The sequence below is a fragment of the Haplochromis burtoni genome, unplaced genomic scaffold, assembly GCF_018398535.1.
Source record: "Haplochromis burtoni strain Fernald_Lab_line unplaced genomic scaffold, NCSU_Asbu1 Contig_7, whole genome shotgun sequence".
Taxonomy (NCBI): domain Eukaryota; kingdom Metazoa; phylum Chordata; class Actinopteri; order Cichliformes; family Cichlidae; genus Haplochromis; species Haplochromis burtoni.
The window spans coordinates 3,505,303-3,518,457 of NW_024582368.1; the positions used below are offsets into that span (position 1 = coordinate 3,505,303).

The window sequence follows — 13,155 nt, forward strand, 5'->3', positions numbered from 1 at the left end:
CTAGCTGAGTTATTACAATGAACCTTACATCACTCACTGGTATCAACTTTGGGGGTCCCTTGGAAATTAATTTAGCTCCTTGTTGTCCCCTCTAGTTATGTTCAAAAACAGCACCAGATCCACATGAAAGTGGATTCATTTCTCGCATTTCTAAAGATTGTTTCTACTTCCCGCGATGTGTTACTCCTGAGCAGAAAAATAACAGTCTGGAGGTGTGATGTTTAGAGTAAGGGTTCCTTTGCTTCCCTTGACTACCCAATTAGGCAGAAACAATATTTGAGGGGTGCCAGCCTAATTATGCTTTACTTGGGGCTGAATAAGCAACAGGTTCCATTTGAAGCTTGGTGCTAGAAATCACAAAATAACTGTGTTGATGTGCAGCAACAGTCTATTTTATTTTATTAATAGCCATTTTTCAGTACAGTACAAAGAGATGATTCATACCTAAATTGCGAGTTGTGTAGAAAATATTCTGCCCACCAACTATGTTCAGATGCCTCTCATGTCCCACTGAAGCACATTCAAATTTGACCATTTCGCTTAAAACAAAAGTCGGATTGATATGGAATTTGTAGAGACATGATTCAGTCCACAGGCTGTCATTGCATATGCTGTCTGGCCTGCACAGATGTGCAAGTTGAATGCGTAGGCAGGGTTTTTCCTGAGCAGAGAAATTTTTGGTGGCATCCAAAGATGCATTATTTCAATTGCGGAAAATGAACTTTTGTTCTGATGAGATGAGGACCAGGTCTGTGAACACTCGCAGTACATTGCTGTCTTCTAACCTATTCTGATGCAGGCAATAACGTGGTAGGACAGAGTCAGTCTGCTATCAGTCTGCTTTAAGTTTGAGATTGAATGTGGTTAAGTTGGGAGCGTTAAGTCTGTTGCCATCTACAGACACAGATATTGACATTCACAGACACTCCTCACATTCAGACTCCACCAAGAACCTCATAGTTGTGAAACTTCAGAAATCGCTCCACAAATAGTGACATAGTTGCTGCAGGATGGCTGCAGGATCAGCAAAAATTACAAAGACACTCAGTAACCTTGCTTTTATGTAGGAATATAAACAAAAAATATCCTAACAATCGACTCAAGTAGTTAGTTGAGTTGAGTGCTCCATTGCAAAGAGATGCTTTGCAGACGAGTTGAGCTTATCCGTGCATTACTAAGATTGATTGCAACATGTGAGCTATTTCCAAACCTTCACTAATCTGTCTGAAAGTCGTTGCAGTACATCTGAGTCAGGCCATGATCGTCACCTTGTAATCAAAAACGGTCACCCAACCCAGAGGTTGACGGTGTTGCACGCTCAATGTCTGAGCAAACAGCTGGCTGCTACTACATGCAATCGGCTTCTGACAGCAAAAAAACTGAACGAAATCACAAAGTAACCCACTGATTTTTCCAAGTTGAAATGAGGTTTCTGACCTATTTCTATTTTAGAGTGACTAAACCATTAGGCAGGAAAAACTCTGGTGGATCTGTTCGCTGCTAAGTCTTTTGAATTAAGCTAAAAAAAATAATCACAATTAAATTATGGCTTTTAACACTTGTTGCCATGGAGGCTGTTTATTCAGTCATCTAAGAGTTCAAATCTTTGGCAAAAACGACCTGTCTGTGTGTGCCTTTTAATGTTTTCTTTTTCCTCTGTCGCCAAATGAAAAATCCTGGATTAAAAATAAAGAAAGTAATTGGAGAGTCTGTTCTATAAGGAAGAAAGAAACAAATGAGGTGAGATTGAACGAAAGAAAGAAAAGAGGAAGCAAAGAAGGAAAAAACTGCGACAAGAATAGAATGTTAGGATAAAAGGATGACTAAACCCAACTCCTCGGAGGGTGAGAGCCAATCTGAAAAATGATTGGTTGACTTTCCCGGGGCAAAGCTCTCTTTGCTCACATCAATAAAACATAAACATGAATAAATGCACTGCTTTTGGCCTTCCAGGGTCCTTACTTAATTTCATGTATGCAAGTGAGCAATGATATGCATGGAGAATTGTATTTACCTAGAAGGCTCAAAATAATTCTGGAAGCCATTTTGTGTTTGTTTGTTCCTGGTATTTACATAAATGCAAGGCTGCACCACAAACTCGCAGAGTTTCGTGTTTAATGCACCTTCATTCTCATACTTTAAGTCACACATCTGGTGTGCAAGTCATGTGCTGTCCCTACTGGTCTCGGCATTTGCATGTATAGTAGTTGCTCCCTATTGACTTGAGTCACAGATGCACAGCCTATCAATAACGCTGAAGATGTGGGAACGTGCAGTCTACAGTGATAAACTCTTGATGTATCCACTTAGGGACAAATCATCCAAACAGTCAGCTGCCTCACTAGTCTGTTGGTCCCTGAGGTAGATCTTCACTGACCCATTTCAGTGGGTCAGCTTTTGTTAATGAGCCAACCACACAAACACGTTGACAACAGTTAAGGGAGAGCCCCTAATGGCAATTACAGCTATGGGTGCAGAGAGGCTTTTCGTTATCAAGTTTTGCCATTTGGGGCTATTTTTATCAAGGTTATTTTACATCACCAGCTACATTTATGTACATTTGGTTCGTTTGGAATTCACGTGCAAGACAGCAGAAATGATTGAAACCCACAAAACTGTGAACATCTAATCGTTGTTCACTCGATTCGTTTGCTGTGCTGGATGTTTGAATGCCGGTGGTTAAGAATGAACTGCTCTAGTTCTGACACTGATAAAATCAAATCCAGATTCAATTTACCTCGTAGTATTTATAATATCCCGTGACACAGATTCATTGTTGTTAGCAAAAGAGAACTGAAGAGACAAACGATCAACAGTTTGGCTCAGTTTTTCCTCTTGTATCTATTTTTCAAAGCAGGCAATTAGGACTAACATCACAGCCATTTAACTAAGTCTGCGCTCCAAATTGATTCTGACTCCAGCGTTGGACCTTGCAGACATGGTGCATTTAGTTATGCAAATGCTTATCTCACTGTGTGATTGGTTAATTAACCTGCAATGCAGATAGTCCCAGCCATGCACAGTGGCCATTTGATGGCTAAATTGTGGGTCAATTGGGTTTTAACATTTTCAAAGCAGACTTAGATACGTGTCATTGTTCCTCTGAGTCTTGTGTGGCTTTTTACGGTTTAATGAGTCGTTCCATGGGTCCCATAAGGTTAATACGTTTAAACTCACTGTAATTGAGCTTTTGACCTATCTTTCATGGCTTTTTTTTTTTAATAAAATCACAATATTATGTCATCTTTCTAGTCTTTGATTGTAATTATCTACCATTCCTTCTCCCACAATTCATACAGCACCCCAAGCTCTCTACCCTACCCCTCTTTCTATCCTGAGTTATGAGCATCCCCACGGGAAGTCATTTATAATGCCATTGGAGTGACAATAATGCGTTTGCACACCATTTCACTCTGCCCTCTGTGCCTTGACAGGCTTTTATGGGCCGCATTTTTGTTTCCCCAGAAACACATTGTCCAACCATCCCCAGAGAACAAATGTTCCACCTAAACTGGAACTGGACGTCTTCCAATGAGTAAAAAGAGTAAAATAACAACATGTAACATCAGCATTTGAGATTTGTTGGTGCTTTTGCAGCCAAGGTACTTAAATGTTTTGAAGGTAAAAGCAAAGCTGAAGTTTAAAAAAAAAGGAAATGAGAGAGGATGGTGCATTGCAGCCACTGACTGCATTTCTTTTCATTGTTCACTGAACAATTATGTTCAGAGTTTTCTGTCATGTAGGTATCATTCCACATGAGATACAGACACAACTCTTGACAGCCTTCATGGATTTCTTTTTTCAGATCCTGCCACTAGTCGACTGACATTTCCTGACAACATGAGGATCACTTGTCATTGGGCTAACATACTGTATGAGCCTGATATTTATTAGCAAAGAAAAGTAGCGGACATGTTGTATTTATTCCAAGTCATTAGGTGGAGACAGATAATGTGCGCTGCCGAGCCAAAGGTTTTTAATGCAGATCTTGACTTGTAATTAAATATGTCTGTTGTGGTTACGTTGCAGGTGATCCTGATCTTGACTAAACTCTATGACTTCAATCTGGGGGGTGTTACCGAGAGCTCACTCTGGAGGTAAGTTTTCCTTTTTTAATCTCTGCTATTTTTTCCTTTGCATACCAATATTAAGGTTGCGGTATCACTGCAGGAATTTTATAAAAATGCAAAATCACAAGCCAAGAACAACAACAATAATATATTCATCGAGTGCTGGATACTGTAAGCATGATTTATAGTGTTCTCCCTTGCTAGGATACGAACAATCAAGTTTCACTCGAAGCCAATATGAAGTATGTTTTAATAAAGCATCTTGAAGTACCATCCTCTTTTTGCTTGCTGGAGTTCCATAAATAACACAACTAGCACCACAACAACCTTTTAAAGAAGGCCCAACCTATTTTCTGTCCATCATCAGCAGGACTATTTCTGAAAGATAAACCTTAAGAATGATCTGAGGGATTCTCTGTTTGGATCTGTGGTGCTTTTCCTCTGACCTAGAAACTTTGTGATGGAGTTTTTGATTGATTGTCATCTGTAACCTTTTGTTTCAGAAGCAATTGACATGCAATTGCTGCTATATAGCCGTAGTAATTTCATTCAGTATGTATTGAGAGGTGAGTTACAGTGCCCTGTCAGGTCATAAATAAGAATGGAATTCATTAAGGATTATACCATAGAGCCCAATCCAGCCTCTGATATGCCTTTTCTCTCACCTCTGCCATAGCCTGCAGAGAACTCATTTCATTCTGAAATACACGTGAAAAAGAGACCATCAGTCCGCCAAGCATAGAGTTTCAAATTAATATCTGTTTCACCAGAGGCGGCACTAAGATTTACACCCGACTTGACACATTTTGAAATCCCATATTGTGTACAGGAGGTCTTCCATCATCAAGGTGTCTGCTTAACAATGGCACCACGAGTAAATTAGAGTGTTCCTCGGGGGATGCACAAAGGTTCTTAGTATGAGTATTAGAAAAGCAGAGATTTGAATGTTATGAAAAGAAAAGGGAGTAAATGATTTCTGTGATAACACAATAAATGATTTATGACTACAGCTGCAGGCCTCTGTTGGTGGCAAGACGCAGTGTTCAGATCAACGGGTGACTTACAGAAGCCATCTAAACACGCATCAAGTGCCTTTTGTGTTTTGAGACGCCTGCCGCTCCTGCCCAAGAAACATCACAATATAGTAACATCGTTTAAGAGGCTTACTTCCACCACTGCAATCAAAGAGCGATATGCCAGCTGAAAGCAGTACTTAAGCACAAATACAAATGCGTTTAGGGTAAGGCTTTGAAAACAATGTCAACAGCAAACGGAACGATTCAAGTTAATGCACAGACAATGATAGCAGACACTGGGTGTCTATCCAATTATACAGTGAAATTACATTTGGAGGCACTCAGGTAAAACTGAAGCTTGGTTTGGCCGTTTGTGCTGAGGAGAAATATGAGAACCAAGATGATGAACACATCTGCCCCTTTTTGTGGATAGCAGTTTTGTGCAAGTGTCTTTACATGCAACAGATCTAAATTTCTGATTGCGTTTAAATACAGCTGGTTGTTATTTACATTTATTTTAAAATCTGTCTCATTAAATTTTTAATATTAAAAGAAAACACTGCTTTTCTCAGGCTGTACTGGGATACTCATACTCATAGAGCGGGGATAGCTCAGTAGGTAGAGTGGTGGCCCCATGATCGGAAGGTCGGGGGTTTGAATCCACTGAACGGCTACCCTGTGGTACCCCTGAGCAAGGTACTGTCCTTACACACTACTCCCTGTTCTACAGCCCAATGGCTGCCCACCACTTTACTGCGTGAATGGGTTAAATACAGAGAGGAATTTCCCCACAAGGATCAATTAAACATAGATTATTTTTATACACTCTGCTTTAGCTCCTGTTCCTTTTAAACTACCTTTCAGGAAGGATTGGTCTGATTGGTCAGTTAGCTAGTCCAAAGCATGGTAACACTGGGTTACATGTAAAACTGTCGCCTGTTAACAAAAAGGTTTAGCTTAAGCTTTATTTGACTGGTATTAACCAATAAATTTACATGTAAATTAAAAAAAACACAGCATCACTGCTATTTGTAGCTTGCTGCTACAATTCTTTTAGATGCACCGAGTAGCAGGTTAAAAAATTGCTTCAAAATAATGTTGTGCATTGGTCTAAATTGGCTGTGTTCATGTCACTGTTTTATGTGCATTCTGTAGCTTTATTGGGAATTCAGCAAAGTACAACATGCAAGTGCAAAGAGATTTGCAGAGAAACAAATGCATAAAACAATAATGTTAACCACACTAGCTGTGCACAGTGCTAGCACTTATAAGGATTTTCTTATTGTTGCGGGGAGATTGCCACCAAAATAAAAGTAATCCAGTGACTTTTTATTTCTTGCATTGTTGGGTATGCATGTGTTCAGCAGCAACAGATAATTCAGAGCGTTTTGTCCATTTTGTTTGAGGGTGTGCCAAACTTGCCTCCATGTGGGCTGTGTAACAGTCTGCTGTGTAGTGGCACAGATAAGTAAGAGAAGAAAATCCTGAACTACAAGTGTTTCAAACCGTTCAGAAGCACTATTTTCCATGGGAGGGAATAACTACATTTGTCCTCTCTTACTTTGAAAACCTTTTACATTTACAAAAAAATGCCATGTAACAGACTAAAGGGTTAGAGGAGAAACTCAAAAAGCATAATGTGAGCACTTTAAGTTTTCCCTACTGAAAAGAAAACCTAATGAAAGAGGATGAAACTAAATATCTAAATCAGTTGAAAGCACAGAGAATAAAAGGCAATTCTGGCTCTAATTTAAGATTAAAAGCTATATGAAAGGGGATTTCATCACAGCACTTGAAAGGAAGTCTTCAAAATTCCTTCCTCACAGCCTTCAATGTACAAACAGTATGAAAGGAGAGTTATTACTCTTATACTGTAAGCTTGCAATGTGTCCATTACGCAGAATAATGTTGTATTCAAGGACTGTAGTCATGCTGGATGATTTAGCCCTTCAACAACAAAGAGCATATTCTATATTTACTGATTAACATTTTCCATTACATACCTGGACTTCATTAATTGATTCCATACCTGGTTTTATTACATGTCAGTGTATCGTTTAAATCAGCTTGCAGAGACTTGTTTGACATGCAGGGAATTGATGTTTAGTCTGCATGATGTCTTTGTCAGAGTTAAATTATTTCTGTTGCAGATTTCTGTGAGAACTGCCTGATTATTATCCCAACTTTTCACTGCAGAAATCTGCCAGACTTGGCTCTCATAAATCATATTCCTTCTTTTGACGTTCATGTTATCTTGTTGGTTGTCAAAAAGCTTTAAAGTGTGAGCTTTCCTTAATGATTTCGAACGCGCGAGTCTTCAAATTAGCCCCGGTGTGAAATATACACCATCTTACAGCGATGACAAATTTCCTGATAAAATCCCCAAAACGCTAAATGTATCTTGTGGAATTTTCTCATAAAAATAATTTTCTAACATTTGATATTATTCACCAAAGTACAGTCTTGGCTAGCAGTCTTGAGTCACACCTCATTTCTTTCTATTTTGCTAGGAAAATGGAAAAATAGGTTCAGCGGTTTATTGAAATGTGCACATGCATACATAGAATTTCAGTATTAGGAAGAAGCAGAGTTTGCACCAATCTACAAAGTTTGTAAAAGTTCATATTTCAGTATGACTATCTTCATTCTTCAACACACATTTTCAAAAAAAAAAATCCCTTAGGCGAGTTTTCTTGTTATTTCTTCAAGTATTCCTCAGGAATAGTTTTCCAGACTTTCTGAAAGTCATTCAAAGCTCTTCTTTGAATGTTGCCTGAAATTTGCTCTTTAACCCACACTGCTTGAACAATGTTGAAGTCCGCTATCTCAGTAGGATAATCCATAACTGATAGTGTTCCATTGTGTGTTCTTCTATCCAGGTATGCCTTTACTGCATTGGCAGTGTGTTTGTTTGCCAGCAATACTATATAGAATACTATATGTTAATTATAACATTAATTTTGAACAGGTCTTGAACAAACAGTGGCTGAAATGCAGACCTAAACCGTGACAGTGTCCACCATGTTTAAAGACTACTATAAAACACTCATATTAGTACCTCTTCATGTCCTGTGTCAGGTCTTTGTTGGATTTTTGCTTTTACATACTCTTTCTCTGCTGTAGATAGTTTTGTAGACCTGGCACTTTTCCTTTGTCCTCCATTTCTCCAGTTTCCTCAATTTTCTTGAGGAAACACTGCACAGCATGTCAAGATTTTCAGCTAAGAGCTCTTTGCAAATCACCTTGTTGGTGCAAAAATACTATTTAACGCCTGTCAAACTGTGTTATCTTTGCCATTGTTTGTAGATTCAGCTAAAGAAATGGGAACAAATCATGTGTTTATGGAACAGGCTGCTTGTAACAAAGTGCCTAAAGATACAATTTAAAACAGTTTTTTCTGCGAAGCTGTCTGATGCAACACCTTTTTTTTTATTTGAATGATTGATAGATCAGTATTAAGAGGCTTAACAAACAAAAACAAAACAAAAGCTACACTGTAAACTGTCAGTTACAAAGACGAGAATCAGTGAAAAAGCAGCCAATGTCCAGTTTAAATTAACTTTAAAATAAATTCAGAAAGCTTTGAGAACTATTGCTCAAGAACACTTTAACAAATACAAGAAAGTCTGGGTAAAAATGTAAAGTAATTAGGCTGTGCTAAAGTCTTTTGCACAATATTGTACATTATGTGTATTCCTGAGGCCAAACAACTTTGTTCAAGAAATGTCCTATAAGGTATGGGTATTTCTTTTAAATATTTGCACAACTAGCTTTTAAAAAATATGTTGCAGTGACTTTAGTTAGCAATCTTGTGTTTCTTTACTATAGCAATATTTCCTAGTAATCTATAATCTTAATCCTTTTTAGATGTAATATGTCTGTAATTTAGTCCACAGCGAAATATCTACCTCATACAGAAGTGCCATGGCATAATAAACGAATGCATGGAGACATCACAGTGATGTCTGTCTTTTTTCTGTGCACCTGTGTTTTGCCTCTTTATGTTTCGTTGATTTTTGCATGCAAATTCAGGTATCAATTCTGCCACACAGCATGGACACCCACTCATACAAAATGCAAGCTCAAATGTAGTTATTTGGCAGTCCATAGTAACATTAGTTTTGTAGCTGGCTAGCAGACATGTTATTCAATTCAAGCAAATCAACAGTTTACATGCCGTGTTTTGGGTAAATGTCTAAGTCACATAAAGCTCCCCTGACAATACAAATCCTATGTGAATAGTGTTGTCTGCTCTTTCCTTTGGCTTTATTGGAACCAGTAGCTGATCAATAGAATCAGCAGTGTGATGTCATACACTAGCCTTGCTTTCACTTTATTGGCAAACTAATCATTGAGCCAAATGTATTAATTTGCTTCGACAGTGGCTTCACCTTCACTAGCTGATGTCATCCTTCACTGCACCTTTTTTGTATTTCAGCTGTTCCTTCTTGTTTTTACAGCTTTCATGCAGCATGCATTTGTATTGCCTACTAATAGCATGTTTGTCAGCAGTGATAATACATATCCTGTCTCTTGCATACTTGTTTCTGTGCATGTGAGTCCTCAAGCTACACGATTGTTGCTAAATTACATATCATTATTCATATAACTACACTGCATGCCCAATCACTTGGCAGGTTAGTATTCATCATATAATAATTTCTATGCACACTATTCAACTCCAAAACATATAAGCCTAAAAGCGTGTTGCTGTTTATCATTTTCAGGTGATGTTTCTGTAATATGAGAGGGAGCAGGCTAAATTGATTCACACTGTTTATTAAGGTGTTCATAATTACTGGACAAATTAATTATCTCAGGTAGCCCATGACGAGATTTAAATAACAGGGAAATATCAAAAACCATGCAGTGACTTTTAGATGTTTGCAAAACCTCTTTGAGTGACTAACAAATAATGAAGTGTTTTGTTAAAAATGGCACAAATTAAATGCAGAAGAATGTGGGTAACCCCTCCAGTTCTGGCTGAACAAGAACAAGATGAAATGACAGTGACTGTTTTTGGAGCAGACGGATGTGTCCGTGGCTGGATTACTAAACACAAAGTGCACCGGGCGGAGGTGGAGGTGGAAAAGGGGTCCTGGTAAGAGCTGCTATAATTAAGGATGAGCTATTTGGACCTTTTAGGGTTGAAGGTGGAGTGAAAATTCCAAAGTTACAAGGAAGCTTTTCTAAGATTCTTTCTTCACATTGTGATACGGGAAGAAGTTGGCAGTATTTAAGAAGGAAAATCAGGAAAATCCTCTATCACATGCATACAAATCCTTCAACTGCTAGCCAGGGAGGCCTCAAAAATGACTTGGCTGTCTTCTTCACCTGTCCTAAATGCTGTTAAAAACCTTTGATAAGTTTTGATGCTTAAACAAAAGTTGATCTTAACAAAGGGCCAAAGAAAAAACAGACTTTTCCTGCCTTAATTCTACTGGAAACACTCCTCAGAGATTGTGGTCCATACTGACATGATAAGCTCACACATTTGATGCAGATTTCTGCCACATCCCAAAGGTGCTGTACTGGATTAAGATCTGGAGACTATGGAAGCCATTTTTTTATGTTCAGGAAACCAGTTTGAAATAATTTGAGTTCTGCCACTCTGCTGGTCAGCGACAATACTCAGGTAGACTGTGGTGTTTAAATGATTGCCAATTGGTACTAGGGGGCCCAAAGTGTGCCAAGAAAGTATCCCCGACATCATTACACCATCAGAAGCTTGAAACATTGATACAAGGTAGGATGAATCCATGCTTTCATGTTGTTTACCCCAAATTCTGACCATACCATGGGAATACCCAAGTACTCTCAATTTTTTAAATATTCAGACCAGCCCGTCTGGCACCGACAGCCATGCTCCATTCAAAGTTACTTAAATCAAATTTCTCCCCAATTCTGATGCTCAGTGTGAACATCTCTTCACACCTAAATGCACTGACTCGATCGGCTGATTAGATATTTGCTTTAACGAGCAGCTGAACAGGTGTAACTAATGAAGTGGCTAGTGAGCGCAATTGTAGAGTAATTAAAACGTAGCTTCCCCCTTGGAACACAAGTGATGAGTTGCCAAGTTATCTGCAATTTAGGCTCCACAGTCTGGAGAGCAAATTAAAGTTTTGGAAATATTTATATAAATACTGAAATTGTATTTTCAAAAATAATAGGCAGATGTTGCAGCTAGTTAGAGCAAATTAAATTAAAGCTGACTTCAAAGCTTTAACTTTTATTAATATTTATTTATATGCATGTACACTGCTGTGCAAATTTGTATGTGACTCAGCATCTTGCTTTCAAAGCTGGGTTTTGCTACTTACCACTCAAAATACTTGGCGTGGCTGCCTGAAGCCTAAGATACAAACAAACAAAATAGACGCCCGCTCACTACTTGCTAAAAGCACCGTGGGGTTACTTTTAGCAGTGATTAATTTTATCTTTTTATCCAGCATATTTCTGTAAAAATTAGCTCTACAGTTACTACTTGAAAGCCCTGCTTTTCAGCCAAACACCACCCTCTGATTACATTACACATTTAGTCCTTTTATAATCTGAGCTGCAATGAATGGCAGTTTTTAGTGTAGCAGTGTTTTTTAACGCAGCACTTTACAGGAGCAACAAAACCTACATTAGCATGAATGTAGACTCTGCAAGTAGATTTTCATCCCTTAAAGCAAAAGGCTGCCTGAATGGTAGAAAATCAATCGAAAAAAGTATGGTATACTCTGGAGTCTTCTAAAGAATAAGTGATTTGCAGTTAATGGGCTAAAACATCCCAACACTCTGCTATGGGGCTTTCAAATTTGTCTCTAATGGATTTTTTTCATCAGACATGAAATGTTTTTTGTTTGTGTCCAGATCCACTGATTATGGGAGCACCTACACCAAACTCAACGACAAAGTGGGTTCAAGGACAGTTTTAAGTTACCTCTACGTCTGCCCTACCAACAAACAGAAGGTTAGCATTTACCTGTTGCTTATTACATCTTCCTGGCGTGAAATTTATTATTATTATTTTTAAAATGTTGCTCTCTCTCTCTCTCTCACCTACACATACATGTATATGTGTGTGTGTATATAAATACACATCATCTGGCCCTTTGTACTTTAGATAATGGTGCTTAGTGACCCAGAAGTAGAGAGCGCTGTTCTCATCAGTTCAGATGAAGGGGCGAGCTTTGAAAAGCATCCCATTAACTTCAACATCCTGAGCCTGCTCTTCCATCCCGCGCAGGAGAACTGGATACTCGCCTATAGTCATGACAGCAAGGTATCTTCTGAGTGAATCCACAATGAAACTTAAAGTGGGAATAAAATAATGTTCGATGCTCAGTAACATCTTATTCCTGAAAATTTTACGCGTGATGAAGATCAGCCTGTTTTTGTCTTGCAGCTGTACAGTTCGATGGACTTTGGGAGAAAATGGCAGCTTGTTCATGACAACGTGATGCCAGGCAGATTCTACTGGTATGATTATGTCGACCCCCGTATTTCTTTTTAACTCCTTCTGTACAGTGATTGCAATTTGCATCATCAGAGTGTTCACGACTCTATAGTCTTAGAGGGATCCTGTGACCTCTAGTCAAAAGCAGATCTCACACAAAGCAGTCGAGCTCAAAACTGATTATATCCACGTCACGTAGACCTGAAGGAATATGTTTCTTTGTCCATAGCACAAACATGACATGCTGTTTTTGTTGTCGCTGTCATTTAGTAATCTTGACTGTGCGGGCACAAGGCAGTGAATATTGATGTGAGGCCGTTTATCCCTGTTTGTCATAGTATGTGTCAAACCCAGTGGGTTTTTTGCTGGGAAAGAAAGGACATTGGTTGGAGGACATCCTCTCCACATGCATGAACAGTTAGATGTTTGATAAATAAGAAGAGCGCAGCGGGTGAAGCAGCACCCGAAACACTGCATTATTTGTCCACTTGAATACTATTTCTTCATGCACATTATGCCAAATAGTTATTTTTCAAAATAAGGCTGGAGCCTCCTACAATTTTGTAAAAACACACATTTGCCATGGTATGTGTTTATGGGAATGGGGGATGTTTTGCCAAGC

General features: G+C 38.7%; 1 protein-coding gene across 1 annotated transcript in view; it reads left to right on the forward strand.

Moving 5' to 3' along the window:
* Nucleotides 1–13,155, forward strand: part of sorcs3b (sortilin related VPS10 domain containing receptor 3b) — a 53,558-nt gene that overhangs the window by 14,157 nt on the left and 26,246 nt on the right. Inside the window, exons 2-5 of the mRNA XM_005914142.3 lie at nucleotides 4,030–4,097; nucleotides 11,948–12,047; nucleotides 12,201–12,359; nucleotides 12,483–12,556. Coding sequence (XP_005914204.1) covers nucleotides 4,030–4,097; nucleotides 11,948–12,047; nucleotides 12,201–12,359; nucleotides 12,483–12,556 — 401 coding nt within the window. The remainder of the gene's footprint in view (nucleotides 1–4,029; nucleotides 4,098–11,947; nucleotides 12,048–12,200; nucleotides 12,360–12,482; nucleotides 12,557–13,155) is intronic.